Source organism: Mixophyes fleayi, chromosome 3, assembly GCF_038048845.1.
Source record: "Mixophyes fleayi isolate aMixFle1 chromosome 3, aMixFle1.hap1, whole genome shotgun sequence".
Classification (NCBI taxonomy): Eukaryota; Metazoa; Chordata; class Amphibia; order Anura; family Limnodynastidae; genus Mixophyes; species Mixophyes fleayi.
This window is the reverse complement of record NC_134404.1, coordinates 81,004,873-81,031,293: the sequence shown is the minus strand read 5'-3', so window position 1 is coordinate 81,031,293 and position 26,421 is coordinate 81,004,873. Positions and strand designations below refer to the sequence as shown.

General features: G+C 39.9%; 1 protein-coding gene across 1 annotated transcript in view; it reads right to left on the bottom strand.

Annotated features, from left to right (window-relative positions):
• CP (ceruloplasmin) overlaps window positions 1–26,421 on the bottom strand; it is a 60,079-nt gene that overhangs the window by 19,423 nt on the left and 14,235 nt on the right. Inside the window, exons 3-12 of the mRNA XM_075201896.1 lie at window positions 20,240–20,452; window positions 17,656–17,715; window positions 15,070–15,240; window positions 14,266–14,520; window positions 13,991–14,153; window positions 12,430–12,569; window positions 10,121–10,267; window positions 9,343–9,554; window positions 3,630–3,780; window positions 3,150–3,362 (exon numbers count right to left, since the gene is read on the bottom strand). Of these exons, the coding sequence (XP_075057997.1) occupies window positions 3,150–3,362; window positions 3,630–3,780; window positions 9,343–9,554; window positions 10,121–10,267; window positions 12,430–12,569; window positions 13,991–14,153; window positions 14,266–14,520; window positions 15,070–15,240; window positions 17,656–17,715; window positions 20,240–20,452 (1,725 nt within the window). The remainder of the gene's footprint in view (window positions 1–3,149; window positions 3,363–3,629; window positions 3,781–9,342; window positions 9,555–10,120; window positions 10,268–12,429; window positions 12,570–13,990; window positions 14,154–14,265; window positions 14,521–15,069; window positions 15,241–17,655; window positions 17,716–20,239; window positions 20,453–26,421) is intronic.

Below are 26,421 nucleotides of genomic sequence, written 5' to 3'. Positions count from 1 at the left end.
AGAAATTTGATGTGCTGAAGGTCTGCAAAGGATGGTAAAGAGCCTAATTTCACAAAGTGATTTAAAAATCTAAACTTGGCTTTAGACCAAATCATGGCTATATTTAAGAAGGGTCCATGAGAAAAGCCATATTAGCCCACAATAGTATCGACGGGGAGGGAATACGAGCCAAATAGCTGATCTTACAACAGCGGGTCCAATTGGTCAAAAAAATTGAATTAAATAATGAGCATGAGATGAGGGAGGACATAAAATGGAATGCTGCCAGAGGAGGGCATAGAGAAGAGTCCAATTACCCAGTTTGTGTCAGATGGGCCATGAAATAATACTTGTAAAAATTGTGGATATTAAATTCACCTGCCTTGGCAGGCCTTTATAAAGTTTTGTCTTGAAAGCAACAGTATTTCCCAGCCAAAACAAATCACAGAATCAATTTCTGGGGTAAGGAAAAATTGGCTGGGGAAAAATCATATTGGCAGGATTTAAAAAGATACAGTAGCCTCATTAATATTTTCATCATAATGGAGCAAATTCTCCAATCCAGGAGAAAATCATTTTAGTCCACAAGTCCAGATTCCTCTTAATATATGATAAGAGGATGGGATAGTTGATTTGATAAGGGTGTCAAAGGTTTTGGTTATACAGACCCCAAGATATTTGGTGAAGAAATTGATAATAATTTCTGACTTGGCTGCATTGATTTTTAATGAGATATAACAGTTTTGTGCTCTCTCAAATGTAACATATTTGGGAGAGAGATCACCTAGTTAAAACTGAGAGAAGAATGTTATACACAAACAAAGTTATTTTATGGAATCGGGAGCCAACCTTAATATCATAGACATGCAGGTCTGATCTTATCTTGCGGGCCAGTGGATCGGGGATTAGTGAGAAAATTAGGGGTGAGATGGGAAACTCCTGCCCAGTATCATTCTTGGTGACGTAAGGGGAGGAAATACGTCTGTTCACCAGGAGAGAGGCTGAGGGGTTATGAAGCAGAGCTGAACAGTGTGAGAAATTTGTCATGAAACCCATAAACCATATAGCCCTCATCATTAAGGACAAGTCAATGTGATCAAATGCTTTTTCAGCATCTAGGGAAAGATTAATGATAGAAATTGCATCTGTTTATTTCAGAATCATATCAATAGTTCCTCTAAAATTATCTGCTGTTTATTACCCAGGCATAAAGCCAACTTAATATGTTGTGAATAAGAGGAGACAAGATGTTATTAAACCTAGTAGCCATAAATTTTGAAGGTTTCATTAACTAGAGATATAGGGTGATAACTACCACAAATAAATGGGCCTTTGCCTTCCTTGGAGATATTTATCTCTCATAGTGGTGACATCACAGAAGACTGCCTTTAGTTGCATAGGGTGGTCTGTTTTTGAATGGGGACTTCACAATTTTTTTTAATAGAGAGCAGGCAATCCATTTGGGTCTGGCAATAAAGTCCTATTTCATGAATCACAAAGTAGTCTATCTACATCTATTATGAAAGCATTTAGAAAGGTAGCTATGTCAAATGAGAGTTTGGGCATATTACATGATAGCATATAGTCTTCAATAGCCTTATCCACGTTAGACATGAGGATTACCTGGAGTCCTGAAGGTGGATGAAATCTGTCTAGTCTGGGATCTAGGATCATCTTGAAATCTCCAAAGATGAGACGCCCCTGGGCATGCTTGTTATAAGTTTAAAAAATGGTATAAAAGAAAGAACTGTTCCTAAAATTAGGAGTATAGAAACAAACCATATAACAGCAAGTTGGCATAAAGTGCCCATCACTATAATGAGCCTAAAGTCTGGGTGTGACTGTGTATGGCTAGGGCAAAAGGAAAGCTTGTTATGGGTTACAATAGCCTTAACTTTATGTTTGGAGCTAGCCAAGGAATAATAAGCCTGGGAAAACATTTTCCCATGGCGTTGGATGAGAGGTGAAAAAGTGGTCTCCAGGAAGAAGACTAAATGACCTTTTCTGAGTACTGAGAATAAAACTTTTTAAGTTGAGGGGCATATTAAATGATTGGGTTAGGAGTAGTTATAAAAGGAATTTCTTGTTCAAGAGATATATTCCTTGAAAGTAGAGAATTATCAGGCCATTGTAAAGAGGTAAAATAGACTGCTGGTGGGGAAAGAGGATGCAGGGAATGTTAGAGCAAGGAAGGGTAAACAGAATAAAGGTGGTAGAGAGGGAATATATAAAGAAGCAAGAAAGTATGGATGCTGGATAAGAAAAACAAAGACAAAGTTTAGCATAGGGGCAGGAAAAGGACGGGTGAGTTGAAGGGGACATACTTTAGGGTAACACAAGAGAAGGGTGGCATATTGAGAACAATCCCAGGCAATCGCATAACCTGAAACCATTCTAAACAAAAAAACATAGAAACTGTGTGTAATCAAAAGAAGTCTCCATATATCAGTAGTCAACCAACATTATAACATGTAGCTTGAGAGCAAGGGCGACATTTAACAAACCAAGAATGTATTGGAGACAGGCACAAAGAGGCCTCATACTATGTCTGAGGAGCTAAGGCTAAGTAGAGTAAAGGGAGCTCAGCAATCCAATGATGAAACACAGGTAGGAGATAACTCTCACCATACACCAATATACATTGTTCTGCAGCATGCAAACTAGAGAGAACGTTGTCTGTAACATAGGATACTTAAACTGTACCGTCTATCAGTCCTGAGTGTTTGACACAAAGCGTAATCTCCAGGTTGCTGATTGAAAGCCAAAACTTATAAGCAAAATAGAGGCGCAGAAGTAAATATACACCTTGGTTTTAATTGCAAGAATGTAAGAGATATTCCACAGGCTGTACTTCGCAAAAGGCAGTGTTGTCGGAAGAATTTTGTCTAAAAGTGAAAGAGCAGCTGGGAATTACGTCCTACGTCAGGCCATGATTCCTCTAGCTTGATTTTTTTATTTAAACGGATCTAAACTTCGAGAAACGTTGACAAATTTTAAAATTTTTGTACCAATTCAACCAAACGCTTCAAGAAAATATTTGTGCCCATTTGAGCATCTCTAAAAATGAATGTTTTGATATTTCTAGTACAATAAGTAAAACAATGAAGTCCTATATATTTTCACAACTTTTATAAAAACATATGAAAATATGTTACTTTTCTGTAATTTACCTTCATGGTCAGGTCTCATTATTACAGAGTATGAGATGTGTGGAAATAAACTTGCTACATCCCTTGTGGCATCACGGACTTGAATTGTGTTTCCTGAGAAGTGGATTCCGTGCATGTCAACCTCTGTGCCAAGTCCCAGCATAGACCAGCGGATTGAATCTCCTACGCACATATCCAACCCGGGCTGATTTCCATACATGTATCCATTAATAGCTACATACAGTACATAAGACAAGAAAAAACAACAGTGATGCATGCTAAATTCATGCAGGAGGTTTCCATAGAGGAAGGTTATTGAGAGAGGAGTGCATATTTATTTCATGCCAAACCCGGGCTATTAAATAAAAGCCAAAAAGCTTAGACAGCTTTCTAGGCCTGAAAGTTGTTAGTTCTTCTCGGTCCACCAATTTTCATTTACTATTCACTAAAAACAGTTTAGAAAGTGTCATGCTTGAAGATAATTTTTTGTAAGACACTTACAGTGCATCATATTGGACTCCTGGAAATCTGGATCTTCGATGTCCACGGAGTGTGAGGTGTTCGTAAATAGCTTAATGTTCTCCTCCAGATACCAGCTCTTATTTTCATCAAATACATTAGGCATCAAGAAATAATTGTGAGCTACGCCTCTCTGCAAAAGCAGTTAGATATCTATATTACAATTTTCAAATTACACATATAAAGAACTAGCAAAAGTGACCTGGGTGTAGCCAGATAAAATTAAGAAAGGTTGAGGTTAAAAGAGTTATAAGTAGTACAGTGCATAAATAATTACTACAAGATGTTTGTATTTGTACATAATTCTATACTCTTTACACAGTAATATTGGACTAGCATACAAAAGTATAACAGGCAGTTTTAGGCAAGTTAACATACTGTGGATGGATCTTCAGATATCAACATTTAGGCAACCAGCATGTAGGAATTTATCATATACATGAATGTTTACCCTGTGTAATAAGTTAAGAGGGACAGTGCAGACTAAAGTGAATGTTTTATTTGGGGCCATCACCAGTGTATTTATTTATTTATTTTTAAACATTCAGCCAAGAGTTCCAAAGGTGAAATGGAAATTATTCTTCTCCACTCACAAAATACAAAAGTGTAATTTTGTAGCAACTTCAAAAAATCATAAAAAAATCACAAGAACTACCAGTTCTGACAATGAAGCAAAGTAAATCTCCAAAAACCAAAATGGTCCTCCATGACACACTCCTCTGTGATTACACTCACTTGATATCCATTAAGTATCACATTTCAATAAAATCCATCAGTATAATCACTTTAAACTTCCCAGGGAGACTTCCTAAAACTAACTAACCACATTTGTAAGTGTAAAGGATCGGAACTTCAAGTGGCAATACTGGTGGATTGTACTGAAACTTTACATCAGGGGCTTTACTCATTCTGTATCTTTATCTTGCACCAATGATTTTCTGTTTATTTGCACTTAAGGCTATTGTTCTTATTATTACATCTTTTTTTCGGATGCTCTAGGCTATGTGACTGTTATTAAATTCTCAGGTGTTTTGTTTCCATAGTGATGTTGAAGGCCCAACTCTTTTGAGTATTCCCTTACAAAAAATCCCACCAAGCTCTCCCAATACATTCCATGCCCCTTACTCCTATCTTCCTCTCTATTTGTCATGCTCCTTGTGCACACTGATCCCTCCTTTTAGCCAAGTTGCTAATGTCGTGCCAGTTATGAGTGTCCCAGAGTTTCCCCAATCTCCTGGCTCAGTGAGCCTACTCCCCACTTAACACATCTCTTATGCACCCCATTTGTTCACTTCTCTTCCACCCACGTGTCCTTCCCCTCTACAGCCAACTGTGACCTGGACATACTGTACATATTTTACTTCTAAGGTCCATAAGACTTGATCTCTTTTCTCTTGCTTACACTTATGCTGAATAAACTACTGTCCCTTTAACACCCCTAAGTTCCATTCTCCTTGCAGCACTTAAGAAAGCCTACTCTGCTACTGTGCTCCTGCAAGAGACTCTTTTTTGTCTGTCCACCCAACTCTCCTAAGGAAGCTCTTCACAGTCCTTCTACGCCTCCACAGCTCCAAACATAGATATATTACTATCCTAGTCCATAATAATTTTGCTCTCATCGCCCCACAATGTCTTTGCAGACCCAGATAGTAGATTTATTATGGTAATAGGCACCCTGGGTCAGATACCATTCACTCCAAACCGAAGCTATGCCCCAGCTCTGGTCAAATCCTTTTTTTGTCACATATTTGCAGCACATCAACAAGCATGACCAAGGTCTCCAGGTCCTGGGTGCAATTTTAAAATGATCATATATTCTGAGCTAGATAGGTCGCCCAATACTGCCACTTCCTCTCCACATCTAATCTAGACAGTTAGGTTTGCTAAGAGACTTACTGCCCTGCTTATGGAGCACTTTCTCTGAAACTCTTGTCAGGTAGCAAATGGCTCTAACAGGGATTGCACCTTTGCTCCCATTATTATGGAGTTTACTTCTGCATATTTTTGGACTCCTGTCTTGCCACAAAAATTTGTGATGCTGATGTGCACCCCTTCACCTGGACTGATCACTGTGGTGTCTCGAATCAACTAGATATTGACAAATTATTATAAAGATCTTGGAGACTACATGAATCTCTACCACTTAGTCCCTCTACTTGTCTGGAGCTGATGGATACCCTTACAGAGTTTGCACCATTAATGAATCTTCTGATATAGACTACACCCAACTGTTTGGGAGATGCACAAAGCTACAATTAGAGTTAAATTCATAAGTACTGCAGCCCCCAGAAACAAATAAGAGAAAGAGCTTATTTATAATATGGAATCTCAAACTCAATCACTCTATACTCAACACCAGGGATCTATTAGTCCTGATTTCCTTAAAGAGCTTTCATCAGTTCAGGGCCAACAAGGGACAGATTAACCCGAGGTCTAACTGGGCTAGAGCCCAGGGGCCTCGGGCATCTGGGGACCTGCCAGCATTCATCGGGTCGGGGGCGTCCCTGCTCCTGGCTCTGACTGTCAGCTGGTCAAGAACAATGGCAGGCAGCTAACAGCAAATGGTATGCTGTTAGCTGTAGTACTTCCACGGTGCGCAGTACTTCCGCGGCGCACAGTAATCTCCTTACTGAGGAAATCTCATACTCTCACGATATCTCCTCAGTAAGGAGCTTACTGGGCGCCGCGGAAGCACTACAGGGAGTGACGGAACAACGCCTGCAGACAGTGAATAAAGGATGAATTAGGAATAAGAGGTAAGCGCTCACAGGTTTATATTATGCTCTATTATATATATCCGGGGGGGGGGGGGGGGGACCCTGGGGCCAACTCATTGTGGTCTTGGCAAAAAAGACTGCCAAAACCCTTAAGTGGATCCAATAGCACTTTTATGGTAGCGAGACCATCTGTAAACTATTACCATCTCCCTTCCCAGTAATTCCCTTATGGGACAACCCTGCTGTCCCACCAAGCCTTTCGTCACACATACCCATAATGTAGTTCAAAGGAATACTTTTCATGAGCAACCTACCTAGGATAGACATATTCCCTTAGTTTTCCAATTTAAAAGATTTACTTGAATTCTCAAAGGGACAGTTTCCCCAGTATCTGCAAGTTATACATCTTTTTCACTCTTCAGCCGATCTCTCCATGAGACAGAATCTCTGCCTCCACAACCACTCCTCCAAGGGCCTTATTTTAATGAGGAGAAAGATCTACATCAGGTGAAGTGGAAATCAGACCTTGGCGAGCACTTGGACACAGAGAAGTGGGCTGACATTCACAAAGGGTTTGTGAAATCATTTATCATTGTAAGAACTCTTATAAATTTCTCTATCAATGGTACTGCATTCCAACCAAGCTCTTCAGTATCTTCCCAGACACAGCAGATGCCTGCTGGAGAAACTGTGGTCAGTCGGGGTATTCTATGCAAATCTGGTGGAGCTGTCCCAAACTTAAGCTATTTTTAAGGAAGTTATTTCCCTTACCTCCAGTATTATTTTAGTGATCCAATCCTACATGATCCACAATATATATTGCTCCCTCCCAGACTTCCCTAAATATGACCATAAACTGCTCAGATACATCTTGAGGGTTGCAACATGTCTGAGGTCTCGGGGAAGAAACCTCAGCATCCTATTATGATGGTGAACAACAGTGTTTGGCACATGTACCAAATGGAACATATTACTAGCAATTTGAGAAATATGGGCTCCCAAGGCCTCCTTTCACAACCAACCACTGCTTAATTTTAAATCTGAACCTGCCTCTTATGATCCAGTCCTTAAATCTGTTGGCTAACATGCTGGCATCTATTTTACCTCCCTCACTCTCCCACTAATGTACCTTATCCAAAAATTTACATTGATTCCTGTTACAATTATACACCTGGTTTGTGTGCATTACTCCACTTTCAAGCTTTCCATGCTCTCAATAAAAGGCTTAAGGAAAAAAAAATATTGGGATAACAGGTCTGGGAAATGGAGCTAGCCCATGATGTTTATTGGTTCAGTCCCAGAGTGCCAGGGAGTGGGAGACTACACAGTTAGTCTCATATATGACTTGATTGATCACGAGGTACATTGTGATGTGTCTACTTTGTACTCAACAAATAATGCCTTTGCACTGCCCAACGCCTATTGACTGATGTAAATCTCTGATATGCAAACATCACCACAAACACATTCTCTTTTGCAAAAATCATGGCGCATAGTACAACAAAAGAGTATTCTGTCTGCCATGCTCCGTGTCATGGCAAATTGATTGTTAGTCTAAACATATCAGAAAGAATCAGGCTTCCATCAGAGTAATATAGTTCAAGAGGCAAGTTGCTGTTCCTACAGAGTGCAGCCACATACATACTCCATCAAAAGAAGGCACAAAGCATTGCATTAAAATATACCTATAAAAATATAGCTATATTTTAATCATATGCACAGTGCTTGAAGCGGGGCGGTATATCATCATCATCATCATTTATTTATATAGCGCCACTAATTCCGCAACGCTGTACAGAGAACTCATTCACATCAGTCCCTGCCCTATTGGAGCTTACAGTCTAAATTCCCTAATATAGACACACGCTCCCAGACAGACAGAGAGGGAGACAGACAGACAGACAGAGAGGGAGACACTAGGGTCATTTTTTGATAGCAGCCAATTAACCTACTAGTATGTTTTTGGAGTGTGGGAGGAAACCGGAGCACCCGAAGGAAACCCACGCAAATACAGGGAGAACATACAAACTCCACACAGATAAGGCCATGGTCGGGAATTGAACTCATGACCTCAGTGCTGTGAGGCAGAAGTGCTAACCACTAGGCCACTGTGCTGCCCACATATCGGCACTTCTTTGCCCCATCTTCTTACAGGCAGCCAGTGCCGGTGGAACACTTGTCCACCGACCTTGTAAATACTTAACCGGTGCTGGCCTCCTCCTTGCCCCCTCCGCACAAAGAGGAAGGAGCCAGTACACTGAAGAAAAGACAGAAGAAGAAGAGAAGAAAACAGAAGAAAATAAGGTCATAGAAAGGTAAGTAAAGAATGGAAGGGGCAGTAGTGTGATGAAGGGTCAAATGAGTGAATTCACTAGAAAGGGAATATTCAGAGCAGGAACAGGGATAGATAGAGAGGATCAAGGAGTAAGGGAGGAGCAAGAGAAGCAGGATGTAAGGCACAGGGGAGAGCAGATAGAGAGAGAGAGAGAGGGGGATACCTGCAATGAAGATAGAGGCACATAGGAACAGAGAAAGGAAACAGATAAGGAAAAGATAAAGGGTAACATGGAAGTTATAAGGGAGACAGGAGGGAGAGGTGGAGGGACACAGAGGAAAGATAATTTAACATAGGAGAGGTGGGCGACGCAGGGTGGATAGATTTGCATCATTTAATATGCTTTATACCATACAACATCTAAAATTTATTTCACTCTATCAAAACCGCTAAACCTTCAGGAGAGCCTAGGTGGCACTCAGCCATTCATTTCATAGTTAGATTTCAATACCAGCACTTTTAAATTTCCACTTTGACCACTGCATATGCATGCTTATATTCATACTGCACTACAAAACAAACATTCATTGCACTAATGCAGACACAAAAATATGAACATGCTTTTCCTGTTTTCTCAATGATATATTCAATGTTACCTGGGTCACATTTACACGTTCACGGTATAAGAAAAAATTATATTTACCTGTTTGTCGTTAAATAAGCTCTTACATACTAACAAAGGACCCACAAGTCCAGAATTCGTATCTCTGACTACATCAACTGATGAGTAGTAAAGCCATGGCAAGCAGTTTAGATCATGGGTGGTGGATCCAACGCTGTCTGGTACGTCCCACTCATATATTACTGTATCTCCTGGGGCCACATGGGAGTGTCCATTTTTCTCCTTTGAAGTGTCTAGAAAATGAAAAGCAAGTCAGGATATTACACATAAAGATTGTGTGGTTTTGTGGACACGTAAATTTCATGTAGCTGTTCGATGACTTGTGTCACTAAATGGTAGCTGTGCAAGGATATTTAAGTTGTCAAAGGGGAGTTGACTGGCACCATAGTAAGGGGAACAGAAGGTTTTCTGAGTGCTGCCAGGCTGAACATTTAGGACTAGTTTTGGGGTAATTTTAACTCAGATTTTCAATGGGAAGATGTGCACATCTAAATGCACAAAGAGCCTTATAATGTCTTCCTTTTCAATTGAAATAATGCAATAACAACAAAGCTTAAATATGAAAGAAACAGAGGGAATTATTTACTAAAGTTGCCACCGCAAAAATCATGTATCACCCAAATTTCTGAAAAATTATAAATCGCGGAGTGTTAAAGGGCTGTCCGGGATATCCTGTCCCAGAGTGGTAAGAGTTAACGTAACACCAGTCATTGCAGATGCGCAAATGCTTGAGCCAACACTTACTGAAAAGGTCGATTTTAAAACAATGTTTAACCTTACTTAAAACTTTTGCACTCACCTTCAGCAATGTTGCCTGTTTTGTAGACAGCACCTTCCATGTCTTTTGTGTAACTTACTCCATGGGCCTGCATACTGTATGGACGGCTTGCCTTGTTCTTAAATGTGACCTTCATCAAATCTCCTACCTGTGCCAAAATTACTGGCCCTGATAATGGAAACATAGATATTAATAAATGCATCATGAGGTCAAGCTAACAAAAAAATAGTATGTAGCAATAATATAAATAGATTTGGCTTTCACTTTCTAAATACTGGTTCTGTCTAAAGTGGAAATAATTCTAAAGCTATTATTTCAATATATTGACAGAAAAGATTGAACTGCACTGTTTTACCTGTCATTGATTTTTGGACTTGGTAGCTAGATGTGTCAATGTGAATCTCTGCTGTTAGGGGATGATTTAGTGGTGACAGCAGGTGTTGGTGTAACACTATGTTATACAAGCCTCATTTGTTGTTTAGGAAAACCTGCTTGAAATTTTAAAACAGGTAAAGTTATTACAAGTTCCTAGAACTTAAATTATAACAGTTCGGGGTTTGTATTAGTAAAAACGTTAGTTAGGTTAAAGGGCATGTTATATTAACATTTCTCAAAAAATGTAAAGTTGACCTTTAATTATTATGTCAATTTATTTACAATTACACTATAATAATGCCCACTTTAAGTTCAAGCAGGGCAGCTTATAGGGCTTGATGATACATTTGCTAACAATTAAAACTTGTTTTTCTGGGGGGTTGCATTAAAAAAGTGTACCTTTTAAATGTTTTGAGTTTGTTCACTTCCTATGAAACCACGGAGATAGATGAAATGATGCTCTGAGTCAGCAAAAACTGAGTTTGAAGACCCGATGTGCAGTAAATTACTCAATATTACTCATTTATCTCCTTCAAGTATGGACATATAACTTTTCATGGAATTTTGATATAAAGTAATTTTATTTCTGGTGTTCTATTCCATTTACAGTATATCATATTAATATATCGCTGATCAGACATGATGATTATTGTCACCCTGGCATACCTGACATGAGTGTGAAAGGGTTAATCAAGACAAAACCATCTGGTCTGTGTAAAACCGACTAAAAACCTTGGTGGTAGTCATATTTCCCACTGTGAAAATGGCAACAATCAAAATAGCCAATGTTGTAAATACTGACGGAAGAAATCCCAACAGGCTAAATACCTAAATGGAAGAAATCCCGACACGGATAAAATACATTGTGACTGCTGCAAGTGAAAATGCTGACAGTCACATTGCCGGCATTAAATCGGCAACCCAGGTCCAACGCAAGTAAGTAGTTAATTCATTTATAAATAAATAACTAAAACACAGCATCCACACCCCCCCCCCCTGTCATATTAACCCTAATGCTGCCAGCCTAGAACTGGGCGGACAAAAATCAGGGGAATAAACAGCGTGGCACCCCCCCCCCCCCCCCCCCCCCGATTCTCTTCCAACCAGCCCTAGTCTTAGCCAGCCGGGGCTAGTGGCACCATAGCAGGGGAACCCACAGCAGGGAAGGGGGCCCTGCCGTTATGACAACTAACCCCAGGCTATTCAGCACAGGGCTGAATTCCCTAGGGAGTGGGGTCTGAAAAAAAAAAAAAGTGCCCCCTCTCTAGGAATACCCAGGCCCCATTCTGACAGTACTAGAGCTCTTCTCACACAGGGATGGTTGTCATCATGGCAGGGGGCCCCCCTGCTGCGGGTTCCTCTGCTATGGTGCCACCAGCCCTGCCTAGCTAAGATTAGTGCTTGTTGCAAGTGAATTGGGGGGGGACGCCACACTCTTTGTCCCCCTGATTTTCTTCCGTCAAGCCTGAGGCTGAAGCATTAGAGTTAATATCACTGGGAAGGAGAGGGGGAGGGGGCGCGCTGTGTTTTATTTATTTATTGTCTACTAGTGGGGGGTGACACTGGATCCGTTCACATCGCCGTTTTAATGCTGGCAGCGTGACTGTCAGCATTTTCACTGTCAGCAAGCACACCGTCTGTATTTTATCGGTGTCGGGAATTCTTCCATTTAGGTACTTAGCCTGCCGGGATTTCTTCCCTGCCAGTATTTATAACGTTAGGTATTTCCTTCTTGTCAGTATTTTTACTGTCGGAAATTCATACCCAACCCACAAACCTAACAATCTATTTCACATTCACTATGACATCACAATTTATTAAGAAGACAAAGACATAACGTTATAAAATGTGATTAAATATGACAAAAATTCACAGTTGTTGTTGATAAGGATAACTATTGACATAAATATAAATGCAAAACTTATGAAATAATTGGAGCATCTAGAGTTATTTACCCAGGATACCAAGATGTGCTTCTTCACTGGATCTTTTCTTCTGCTTAGTGAAGGTGGAGTCTGTGTACTCTACGTAAACCACTTTCTTATAACGACCTCCAATTCTCTTCTCATTTTGCTCAAAAAATGTTGCTGATTGACTATAAAGACAGTGACAATAGAAACAATATAATTTCTACGTAATATTATAATTGTATGCAACACATTAACAGTGCACACAACATGTTATAGTAAGGTACATTAGACATTGACACTTGCCGCTCGGAGAAGCAGAGCATTTAATCATTGATCCATTCTGGATCAGCCCTCTAGCTCCATAATGCAATTTGTTGGGTTTGCGGGTTTAGTAGGTCAGGCTGCACTGCATGTGGAGGTTGGCAACATGTCGGGGATATATTTGCTAGAGCACATGTAGGGGATAATTTTTGGGGTCACTGCTGGAATAATGGAGATGTACTATTATCTTATATATAAAAATCATTGGTCTGTTCGTTTTCCTGTCCGGTTAAACATCTGGACACCCCTGCACTGATTGGGATGAAACCAACGTGAGGTGGTCCAGTTAGATCCTGGTCAGGTTTTAGGGGGGTAAGGGGCCTGGTTCGACCTCCCATTGGTGTACGCTGGGCAGAATTGTGACACAGGGACCCTGTTCTAGGCCTTCCACTGGATGGATTTGGACAAAAGCTTCACAGAGGGGTTGCAATTGGTCTGGGATGCCTAATGAAGTGGTTGGGTCCCCGTCAGAACTCCCGTTGGTGTACGCTGTACAGAACTTTGACCTGGGGAGCTCGTTCTGGGCCTTCCACTGGATGGATTTGGATGACATCTTAGCTGCTAATTAGTTTTAAAATGTTGACAGTTACAAACAACTCATTGAAACGTAATGATTTGAAGATTTAAACCTGGCCAATGCCGGGCACTTCAGCTATTTTATTTATATATTACCACCACCATATTATGCAATGCTGTACAGAGAATATTTAATCATTCACAGTAGTCCCTGTACCACCTGAGCTTACAGCCTAAATTTCCACTACAACCCACAACACTGGGATCCATTTTAGTCAATAGCCAATTAACATAAGATGTTTTTTTGGACCGTGGAAGGAAATATTCTGTCTTACTATCGCAAGCTAATTTATTAACAATCGATAATGACTTGACACCCATTCTTCTCATGATCTGTATCTGTGCCTTATCTTAAAGCAAGGTGTGCCTCCCTTACCCACCAAAAAAACGTGTTTCCTGCACTAGCGCTCATGGCCTGGGCTGGTAGCGGCAAAATCAGGGGTTGCATGGAGTCCCCCCACTGTGACAGAGAAACAAATATGGGGTCGCCCCTTCATAATGTCATACAGCTCTAGCCTGTTTAGCACAAGGGTCATCTCCTGCAGATAAATGTGCTTCCCCCTAGAAGAAAATACATGCTGAAGAGTGAACAAATAGATAAAAGCACTATTGGTCCCAGCAAGCCCTGATATGTCTAAACATGCTGGTGCTTGTTTGGAGGAACCCTGGTGCTTTCAAATTAATTAATAGCAAACCAAAATGTTGTTACCTGTCAGGATGATCTAATTTCTCTCCAGTGAACTGATTGATAGAAGTTGGACCATAGTCCCAGACGATTTCCTCTGCAGCAATGTAATAATGTCTTACAGTTCCCGCACGCCTCCCTCCTTGCTTAGTACAGTTCTTTACTTCATAGATTGCTTGCATGCCACCTATGAAACAAGACCTTGCTACATTATACAATGACAGTGCATAAGGATTACTCAATAGACAAATCCAGTAAACAAATTTGCACTAGATTGCAAAGCATCTAAAATAAATTACCTTCCAGGTGGTCATTAACTTGACAGCTGAGGAGCCATTTCCCAGTGTTCTTCGTTACCATTTCACCTTCGATCATTGTTGCAGGGAAGAGACTAAGGGTGTCTACTCGATACCGCTGATGTATCAACACCTGACCATGGAAATACGCTGAATGTATATCTACTTCATTCCCCATGCCGAACATATACCACTTCACCTTTGTGTTATCACACATGGACAGGCCTGGGAGGTTCCCATACATGTATCCATTGATAGCTACAACATAGAAATACATGGTCCATATGTTGAAAAAATACATTTCATTCCTTACAGACCCAAATAATGTAATTGTAAATCTTATATTTTGTGTTTAAAAAGTTTTATAAACTGCTGTTACACTGCAATCTCATTGGCTGAATAATTAGAAAAAAATAGGTGTTCAAAACATTAGACGAACCTTTCACCCTGTGGCATTCACACAGGGCCGGATTTACCACTATGCAACCTAGGCAATTGCCTAGGGCCCAGCGGTCCCCAGAGGGCCCTCCCAGGGTCGGCGGTGAGACCAACCTTTAAAAATGGGCCGTTACTTATGGGCCAGTGCTATTTGCTTGCCCCCCTGGGCTAAAGTATGCCAGCCAGCCCCTGAATAGGGGTATATGTTATGCTAAAAACTATAGTGCTATGGATTTTTTCAGGGAGGGGGCCCCAAACCAGTATCTTGCCTAGGGCCCCATGAGGTCTAAATCCGTCTCTGCATTCACACATACTGAACATATAGTAACATACAATACATACAGTACATATAATAATAAAAGAACTGACAGTGCATTTTGTTGCTCTCCTGAAAGTCCTCATCTTCTTTATCCACAGAAGCTGGATCACTGCAATAAGTATTGATATTTTCATCCAAATACCAACTAAGGTTTTCATCTATCACAGAGAACATCAGGATGAATGCCGCATACGTTTCCGCATTTGTTCCATCTTGAACAGCTGTAGTAAAATGAAATAAATTCTTACAAAATGCTTCATATTGTTGATCTCTTCTGTATTTATAACATACAGTGAGCTGGCTACACTGAGTTTGAAAAAAACAAGGCACAACTGATAGGAACAGGTGAATCCAACAAATTCTAGAAGAGAGACAACATTTACAATGCTGCCAAATGCTAATGTATTGGAAAAGAAACAGCAAGGTTAAAACACACAAAATAAAATATGTAAGAATACATAAATAAGCAAAGGAAATCCACTTGCGACAACTAAACTGTTATCCTTTGTTATGTTAGGTATTACTATATAACAACTTTACATGCAAGGTTTTACCTAGCTGTTTATTATGACTATAAAGTGCTTTCTGCCTCTAAAATACTAGTTTCTATAACACATGTGAAATACATGTAAGTATTAGACAATAAGTTGTTGTGGACCAAGGTCTCCCTTGAAGAATACAATTCCCTACCAAAAGTATGGGACTGTGTTAATGATGGGCGGTGTGTGAAAACAACATCTGAGATGCCACCCCGATCTCATATATGTGGACATTATGCTCAGCAGGAAACCAATAGGCTGCATGTGAGTGTGCTACAAATTGCTATTGCATACTCAACTGCATATTTCAATGTATTTCTCATCTGAGCCTTCTGAATGGGAAGCTGGATAATGATTCAGTAAACTTGTAACAATGATTCAAATTCAGTCTATTGGACTGCTTCTTTTTTCTTGAAAACATAGTATACAAGTCTGACATTTGGTGTAACTTCGTAATTAGTAGTCTGGTCTTTGTACAATGACGTTTAGTTTAATAATGTATTTTGCAATGTATTATGGATCGTTGCTATCTGTATATTGTATATCACTGGACATTTCATGTATGGTGATAACAATAATAAAGTTGGGGTAGTTTTCATTATTATGCAACTGTTTAATGCTATTATTTTGTGGTGATAAAGATTTTCTGTTGCTGCAATAAAAATAAGTTATCTCCACAATTTACTAAACAGTCCTGCTGGTTCATGCATGTGCTGTGAAAAACACAAATATCTAAAACGAATCTATAAAAAAAGTATTAATTTGCTGCTATTCCAGATAGAAAAAAAAATCTTTAATTAAATAAAACATTTTCTATGCATATCCTCCACTATACATTCTAGCCTGTTGGCCAGTTTAGAGCAGAACACACAGTTTGTTGGCTAGTATACAGCAGATCTTAGTCTGGTGGGTCTTCTAGCAGCCCCCCCTCCCCAGTCTGGTGGCTGGTGTATAGCAGCAATCTCCCAGTCTGGTGGCTAGTGTATAGCAGCAATTTCCCAGTCTGGTGGCTAGTGTATAGCAGCAATCTCCCATTCTGCAGTCTGGTGGCTATTGTATAGCAGCAATCTCTCAGTCTGGTGACTAGTGTAAAGCAGACCCCAAACTTTACACATAGTATATAGCAAAATACACAATCTGAGGACTATTGTAAAGCAGCTCCTCCAATCTGGTGGCTAGCATAATGTAGACTGCTGCATGTTGGTGGCTATTATATAGCAGGCCCCCAATCTAGTGTATAATGTATAGAAAACCATCCAAATGTATGTCTAGTCCATAGCAGCTGCCCCAATATGGTGGTTAGTATGTAGTAGACCTTTCAATCACTCAAATCACAATTTCTATGAGAGATATAGGAATGCCCTAATAAATGTGCTCTCTCCACACCTACATTTAAGTGCAATAATCTTGCAGCACTCACTTCTGCACTACTCTACAATATGAGGTGCATGTGTTCGTTTCCTCCGTATTTCAGAGGGAATGCCTCTACTCAACTGTTTCCTCTTGTGCAAACTCCCTCTGCAGAGACTGTGCACCGTAAGGAACACCACTGTAAATGTGCTCTCTCCACTCCTATATCTAAATGTAATAATCACCACAAAATGAAATCTCTATTGTGCACTACTCCACAATATGAGATCCACTGATAGGTATAAGACCAGGAGCAATGTAGCAATGGTAGTTTTTATTTTTCACTTTTGACCTGTCTTTTTTTTTTTTTTTACTTTACCAGAGGAGACCCTGAGGAGTTACCTGGGACTCCAATAGTTATCCCATATTTTCAGGAATAATAGATATTAATCCAAATTGGAACAAAAAGTAACTAGGAAAACATTGTCAATTATATTGTTTTTTTTGTGGATTTGATAGTATTGCTATGCATGGGAGGCATGATTTTGGTCTTTCATATAGATAAGAAGCCAGTCTACCCTGCATGACAATGATTTACTTTTACAAATGCAGAAGTGAGTAGATTTTCAGCATTTAACACACAACTTTGACTTTGTATGTTGGCTGCCACTGTGAGGTGCTAATCATAAAGGTCCCCAGAATAAATTCCAGGCCATTCCCAACATCCCATACAAGTATCCGACTTACTGTACTGGAAAGCATCACGTTCATTTTGAGCCTTTGACTTGTTATCCGGAGACAATGTTCCTGCAGAAAAACATTGCGTTAATTACAGTGAATTTGAATGTTATTGTAGTTCAATGTGCTAGAATGCAAGATCTGCTGTTGTATAAATTGAGATGAAATTCCTGGCCTCTAGTTTATGTGTATCAAAACTAGAAGAAGAATAAGTCCTGTCTATCCTGTTTTAAATGAGTCTAGATAGCACTGAATGTATAAATTGGACAATTATATTTTGCAGGGTTTCAGTAAGAGATCTGGCACAAATTGCCATTCCCTATTGTCCAGGCCAACACAGTAAGCTTTAAAGAAATGCTGGTGTAATTTCTACTTTAAAGCATAAATTCTTGTATCGCACTACAGAAAGTGAACGTGTCATTGTCTAACATTTTCTGAAAAACTGATTAGGTTTATGAACTGACAAGATTGACATTGCCTGAACCAGCTTTTAATATCTAATTTAAAGATTCTCTTCTAGTGTTTAGGTCATACCTTCCCACTGTACCAAATTGAGGGAATAGGAAGAAGGCACTGTGCTGTACTAGGGGGTGGTCACCCTGGGAGCAGTCCCTGGGGTTGTCCTGGGTGTCTCCCAGGCAGAAAAGGTAGGGGCTTGTGAATAGCAGCCCCTCAGTCTGGTGGTTAGTGTATAGCAGACCTTTAAATCTGAGGGTTATTGTACAGCAAACCAGCCAAAACTGATTCCTATCATATAGCAGCTGCCCAATTTGTATGAGATTTTATGTAATGAATTGTTAAAATAATTGTTTCTCTTGTCTAGTTTATTACAACACAGAATGACCTCTCTGCTGACCACGTAGAATAGGATATGTACATCTAAATAATGTCATGGACACTGAATTTGTCTAGCAAACTTGTTTATGTGTTTGTAGCACCAATGAATGTGTAGTATTCTAGCCCCAGTAATTAACTATATAACCCACAAAGGGAAGAAGGGAATTAGAGGTTTTTTAAGCCTCATTAGGGACCATAACCTTCAGCGGTGCCAAGAGAGTTTTCTTTCCTACGTGATTTTCTGGCTTGACGTGACCAGACTGATTTGATTTACGCTTGAGACATTCAACGAAGCAAAGTATATTGCATACTATTTGTATCTCAATAAAGGCATTAACTGATAATATATGGCTTCCTGTGACTTTTCTTGGACGTCTAATTAACATTTTGGAGCATATTGAATTAGGTCTGGTGATCGTGATTATGCGCGGCTAAGCACATAAAGTGCCAATACGGTACCGTGACATTGCTGATTTCCCTTCGCAACCCTGTGGGGTGCGCATGGAAATCCGCTATGTTTCGGTAATGGGAAGTGTGCAGCTGCGGGTAATCTTGATTGCCGAACCTAAATGAATATGCCCCTTTGTATCCAAACACCCTCATCCCACTGGCAACAGTTTATTTGAACATTGTTTATGCATGTTTATTTAAGTCTTCTGGTATAACAGGCTTAGGGCGTAGGGACCCATCTCCATTATTCTGGGACCACTGAGGTGGAAAACATGCCAATCAAGGGTTCCCAGTTTTATTAATTATCCCAGCCCCCAGACCCCAGGGAGGACAGGAAAAGTTCTAAGTTCTAATATTTTTCAACTTAGAGCACTTTGGGGGTGGGGGCAACAGCCTGGAGCTGGTTTCAGCAATAACTCTAAGACCCTACGCATGTGGTCTACTTGGCATTCGGCCCAGGCTGCCTAGCAATGGGCAATAATTAAACATAATTAATAATTACTACTCAGTATGTGGTGCACCGATACGTATAGGGCCAGGAATAAGGGTATTTTTTATTTTTCACTATAGACCTGCCAGTTTATTTTTTTACTTTACCAAATGAGACCTTGAGGAGTCACCTGAGGCTCCAACAGGTCTTCTATTGTTTTACCACTAATAAATGAAATGCAAATTGGATGTAAATGTAAGTAAGAACAGCCATTACAATTATATCGATTTTGCATTGATCTGTTAATGTTGCTTGCATTGGAGTGATTTTGGTCTTTCATACATTTAAGAAGCCTGTCTACCCTGCATGGGAATCACTGTGATGTCACGTGTTACCTTGATATCTTTTTACAAATGCAGAAATGAGTAGATCTTCAGTATTTAACACACAACATTGACTTTGTAAGTTGGATGCCATTGTGAGGTGCTAATTATAAATGGAACCAGATTATAATTCCCAGACCATACTTATAAAGCAGTCAAGATGGGAATATATTACACAGATACTTTCTAGAAATTCTGGCAGGAATGTCAGAGGTAACGCCTCATGTCCAGAGATGTCAATTTACTATATGTCTGATAATATTTATAAATCAATCTTTTTTGCTCAAGACAAATTTCAAGGAATTTTACATGGAACTTGGACAAACACTAATCTCCTAAGTAAGACATCACATAAGACAATCCTGGTTGTTATGACTACAGACTCACATTATGCACATTACTATTAAATGGGCAACAATATTATACTGCATATGGCATACTATTATTAAGTAACTCATTTTGGAAAAAATAGGAAAGTGAATGGATTGCTCACCTTTTTTACAAATAATCAACGGTCCAACAAGTCCAGAATACACATCCCTTGGACCATCAATGTGCGAGTGATAAACCCTAGTCACACAGTTGTCAACCCATTCAGTTGGTCCTTGATCTTCAACAACATCCCATTTGTAAGTGAACGACTCACCGGGCTTAACAGCATCACCTTTACTGTGAGCCTTTGATGTGTTATCTGGATATAGTGCCCCTGCAGAACAAAATGAGACAATTGCAGTGAATTTCAATGTTATTGTAGTTCAATGTGCTAGAATGTATGTGCCGTATTATAGACATTGAGAAGAAATTCCTGGTTTAGTTCATGTGTATAAAAAATAGAATCAGAATAAGTCTTCTCTAGCTTGTTTTGATGGAGTCTAAATTAGAAATGATTATGTACACCTAGAGATTAACAATCTGGCACAAGTTGCTTTTCCCTATTGCAGCCCTATTGTTCTGGCCAACAAAGTAACCTTTAAAGAAATGCTGAGGTCATTTCCAAATTCTTGTTCCACACTATAGAAAGTGAATGTGTCATTGTCCATTGTTTTATGAACTGGCAACATTGACATTGCTGAACCAGTTTTTAATCTCCAATTCTGAGCCTCTTTTCTAATGTTTTGATCATACCTTCCAATTGTACCAAACTCAAATTATGGACCCAGAAAGGAAGTGGGACTTGCTTTTATCAAGGGCCACTTTGAAACATTTGGCATCGATTCATCCAGAGCATCTCAGACCTTTTTAATCCCTGTGTAGTTTTAATTGACTGCTTCTTCTACCTAGTTCTCCTTTTTCTCCCAAAGAATATTCTTGCCACATCCAAAAGGATCTTGTCCTTATTGAAGGTACAGCAACCAGTGCAGGTGTGGGTGGGCTTTCATTGGTGAATAGACCCAAGTTACTCTGTGTGATATTTTAAAAGGTTACTGTTGCATGACATTGGATCATTTATGTAGCACTATTGAAATTATCATCTAGAGCAGTCATTCCCAACTCTAGTCCTCATGAACCCCTAACAGTGCATGTTTTCCATATCTCTTTACTGGAGCACAGGTGTATTCATTAGTAACTGACACATTTTGAAAGATCCACAGGTGGTACTAATTATTTCACTTGTGACCTGGAAAACCTGCACTGTTAGGGGTCCCTGAGGACTGGAGTTGGGAACAGTGATCTAGGGCCTGATTCATTAAGGATCTTAACTTCAGAAACTTCTTATTTCAGTCAAAACCATGTTACAATGCAAGGGGTGCAAATTAGTATTCTGTTTTGCACATAAGTTAAATACTGACAGTTTTTTCATGTAGCACACAAATATCAACTTTAAATTTCAGTGTGCAAATAAGCTATCAAATATTTGTGTGCTCTAATGTGTCCAGGTGATGGTAAGACAGTGCTTGATGTCTAAGGAAATATAGAAACATGGGAGTAGAACAGTCCTGAGAAATCCTGGACTAATGGGAGAGGGATTGTCTAAGAAACAGTGGATTGGGAACAGTCCTGGGGATAAATGTATCATTGTCCAGTTTTTGCATCCAGTGCAAGATCGGCGAGTTGACAGCTAAAATTTAAAGCGGCGCTGGCTTGTAAAGGTAAACTTACCTGTTGGTAAATATATAAATATATAAGCTGAGAGTTTTCTGGCGGGTTTGAAAAACCAATCAGATTCTAGCTATCATTTATTTAGTACATTCTACAAAATGACGGCTAGAATCTGATTGGTTGCTATAGGCAACATCTCCACTTTTCAAACCCGCCAGAAAACTCTCTGCTTGATACATTTACCCCCTGGGGGTAAATGTATCAAGCTGAGAGTTTTCCGATGGGTTTGAAAAACCAATCAGATTCTAGCTATCATTTATTTAGTACATTCTACAAAATGCTAGAATCTGATTGGTTGTAATAAGCCAAATCAGCACTTTTCAAACCCGACAGAAAACTCTCAGCTTGATTGATTTACCCCATGGAATAACCTGGACAAATGGGTAATTGTCCTAGGAACACCTGGGAATAGAACAGTCCAGTGAAAACCTGGATTATTAGAAAGAGAACTGTTTTAAGAAAACCTGGGCACATGAGATTGAAACTGCCCTGGGCAAACTTAGACATATGGGTTGCAAACTATCTGTGGACAACCTAGACACATGAGAATGGAATGGTCTTAAGAATACATGGACATATAGAAATGGAACAGTCCAGGGAAAACCGACAAATGGTAGCGGAATTGTCGTGGGGAATCCTAGGGAGTGGTCTTAGGAAAACCTAAACACATGGGAATGGAACTATTGTCACACGCCGGTCCCATAGATAGGTGCCGGCACTGTGACTTTCCTCTAGGAACTGTGATTAAGTCTACTGCTGCTTCTGAGACACTACTTTTACACAGGTGTTCCTTGTTACCTTGTTCTGGACCTCCTCCCGATTCTCATTGGTTCTGGAGTATTATTTAAACTATCCATGGTCCTAGGCTCATTGCCTGTTCTTCGTGTTACTCAGTCTGCATTAGGTCCTGGCTGCCATTACTTGACCTCCCGTTTGTCCAAAGCTGTATCTCCTCTCTGCTGTTACCTGCTCGCTGAACTACCACTATCTACGGCCGAAAGTACCTGTTACTTGTAGTTCCACGCTAGGCTCATCGGATATTCCTCTCCGCTGTTAACCTGCACGCTGAACTACCACTGTGAGTTGATTGCTGCACATGTGGCTATTTCTACGGCTCATTTTTCCAGTTCTTCCTGGCTGGTGCTACAGCGCTACTATTTCATTGTTGAATCCACTGCTAAAGTTACCTGTTATCTATAGTTCCCTGCTGGGTTCTCCTGAAACTCCTCTCCGTTGTTTATCTGCTTGCTGAATTACTACTGTCTGCTGCCGAGGGTGCCTGTCACTTGTAGTTCTACGCTGGGCTCATCGGATACTCCTCTCCGCTGTTACCTGCACACTAAACTTCTTCTGTGAGTTGTCTGCTGCACCTGTGGCTATTCCTACAGCTGTAGTTTCTATATCTGCCCGGCTGATTCAACATCGCTATTTCTTCACTGACAAGTCTACTATTGAAGTTACCTGTCATCTGTAGTTCCACGCACAGCTCAAATACACTTCACTCCTCCGCTACTTCTAGGTAACGAACTGTTTGATGTACTTATGTTTATTCTCCTCATTTGGGATTGTTATCTGTAGAACCACAAGTTCAACGCTTATTGCTTTTCCATTCTGAGAATTACCGTGATACCAGTAACCACCTGCTACGTTGAATCATCTTTGTCTTCGGATCAGCCAGTTCTACATTATCACCTTGTCTGGAGTATTGCTGTACCAGTGATTCACATTTATCTGCCGTGTGTTACGTTATTGGATCCACGCATTCTCCGTTCATCATCTTTGCGTTTGAACTATTGTTTTACTTATCCCATGCAGTTGTCAAGGGTTACCAACTATGAAGTAGCATGATGTGATCTGCATTCTGCATGTTGTCTAATTTGCCGTGTGTCTAGTATCTGTCGATATATATATTCTTCCATTCTATTGTACCATCAGCCAATACAGTACTTTGCAGCATTACTACTATCTCCAGTGTTATTATTATTATTACTGATGCATGTGAGCCGTGAACTGTTAATCCTGTGAATATCATAATCCTCTGTGTTCAGTCTGAGTTGCCTCCACTACCCTCTGTTTGTTCTTGTCTGGGAGGCCGCGACCTGCGGATTAGGAGCAGCGGAGTCCATATTCCCTTGCGGGGATCCCTGGTGAATACCTCCTATCCGTTAGACTCCGCACTCCTGGGTAAGTCCTATATAAACAGAGGCAAGAGATCTACAAAATCATTCCGAGCCGTGACAACTATTTTGGTAAAACCTGGACATTCTGGAATGGAACAGCTCTGTAAACACTTGGACATATGAGAGTGGAACGATCTTAGGTGAACCTACACAAATGGGATTGAACTCTCCCAAGGAAACCTGGACATATGGAAATGGAACAGTCCTGGCAAAACCTAGACAAGACAAATCAGAACGATCTTGGGAAAATTTAGGCTAGGTACACACTAGGCCGATGATTGCACCAAAAACCTCCAATCAACCGACATCCGACCATTTGGTCAGATATTGTGTGAGTGTGTATAGTGACAAGATGATCTAAAGTCGTCCCAAAGTGCCGATCATCATTTCATTTGGTTGGTCGTACTTTTTAATATTTTACGACCGATCACCGACCAATCATGTTGTGTGTATGCACTCATGCTCACTATCTCCATAGAGTTTACAGAGTCAGGCTCTTTTCAGCCGATGCTAGCAATGAATGTCCCGGTGAATAAACGTAGAGAGTGCTGTAGAAGGAATAATTCATTTGTTCGTTCTGAGGCAGAATGTTTCGTTTCAGAGTCACAGAAACTAACGAAATTTGGACATGTGGATAGCTACAACAATGATTGATTGAATATTATGCTGTCGTTCTCTGAAGACTAGAGGACCAGATGAAGGACCAGATGTAGAGCACAGATCTGAAGGTAAATCGTGTTAGTGTGTATGCATGAATCGTCAGACTGATCGGACTTTCAGTCGCAGGTTCTGTCGCTTGAGATAACATGCTGGTTGAAAAATTCTTCAGTGTGTACCTAGCCTTAGACATAATTAAACTGTCTTAGAAAACATGGACAAATGGAAGAGGAACTATACTGCAAAATCCTAGATCCATATCCAGAACCAAAGATGAAGAAAAAGGAAAAAAAACTACAATTAAGCAGAGGCATTCCAGAGGTCAATCAATATGCACAATTTGTGTATGAAAAAGATAAAAGATGATCTGTATTCTCTAGTGGAAACACTCAAATATAGGAGTACCTGAATGAACAGGTAAGTCTTCTCAAGATATTAGTATAAAGAAATACAAACCATTTTTATTTTTACATAATTTAAAAAATAGAAAATCTATTTTAAAATTATTAAACACCCGATTGACAAATCAGTGTCTACTTGTCTGTTATTTATTTAATTATAAAAGTGAGAAGTTGTCTCTTTATATATTGTGGATACTTTGTTAGTATGAGGAGCTACACTTGGGGTCTATTTAGGAGCACACCTTAGTAATATTGTATTTTTCTTTTAATTAACCTTAAAGTCGTAGTAGTGTTGAGTGGTATTATCATCATGTTGAGAGGTATGCACAAAATTATATTCCTTTAGGGGTCTAAATAATCTGGCTGTACAAACAACATCATCCAATTATTTATGAATCTTTAGTTGTGTCAAAAGGCCCTTGTATGTGCTTATGAAAACCGATGTTGAGGTGAGGTGATATACATAACCTCCACAAGAGGGCATATATGATACCTAATAACAAGGGGCCTGATTCATTAAGGATCTTAACTGAAGAAACTTTTTATTTCAGTCTCCTGGACAAAACCATGTTACAATGCAAGGGGTGCAAATTAGCATTCTGTTTTGCACATAAGTTAAATACTGACTGTTTTTTCATGTAGCACACAAATACTTGAAAGCTTATGTACACTGAAATGTAAAGTTGAGACTGAAATAAGAAGTTTCTTAAGTTAAGATCTTTAATGAACCAGGCCCAAGATCTGGAGAAAAGAGAGTAGGTTACTGGAAGGCATTTCTTTGTCCATAATAATCTCATAACAAATAATTGTTACTTTTGCTACATCCCAGGAGGTATTCCCTCAGTAGCTATAAGGATTATATGCAGGGCCGGATTAAGGGAAGGGATGCCCCCGGGCTAAGGATACTGTGAGGGCCCCCCCCCATGAGGCCCCCCCATGAATTTACCTCCTTCTGTTGTTCCACTCCCTGTAGCAATTACGCGGTAAGTCCTACAGTGGCAGCAGGCAGTTAACATCATAACATTTGTTGTTAGCTGCCTACCATTTTCCTTGAACAAGTGACAGTCAGAGACCCGATAAATGTCGGCGGGCCCCCCAGCTGCCCGAGGCCCCTGGGCTGTAGCCCCTTTAGCCCTATTGTTAATCCGGCTCTGATTATATGAAGTGTTCTCACTCGGTATCAGCTCACAGTATTTTATTGGTTAAAGTTTTATATGTGAGAATTTATTTCTGAGAGGACTTCGATGGAACTACAGTTATATGTAATAAGAAACAGCCAGATAAATCCTCCCCTAATTATATATTTATCTGGGTGTGTATTAATTGTCAGCATAATG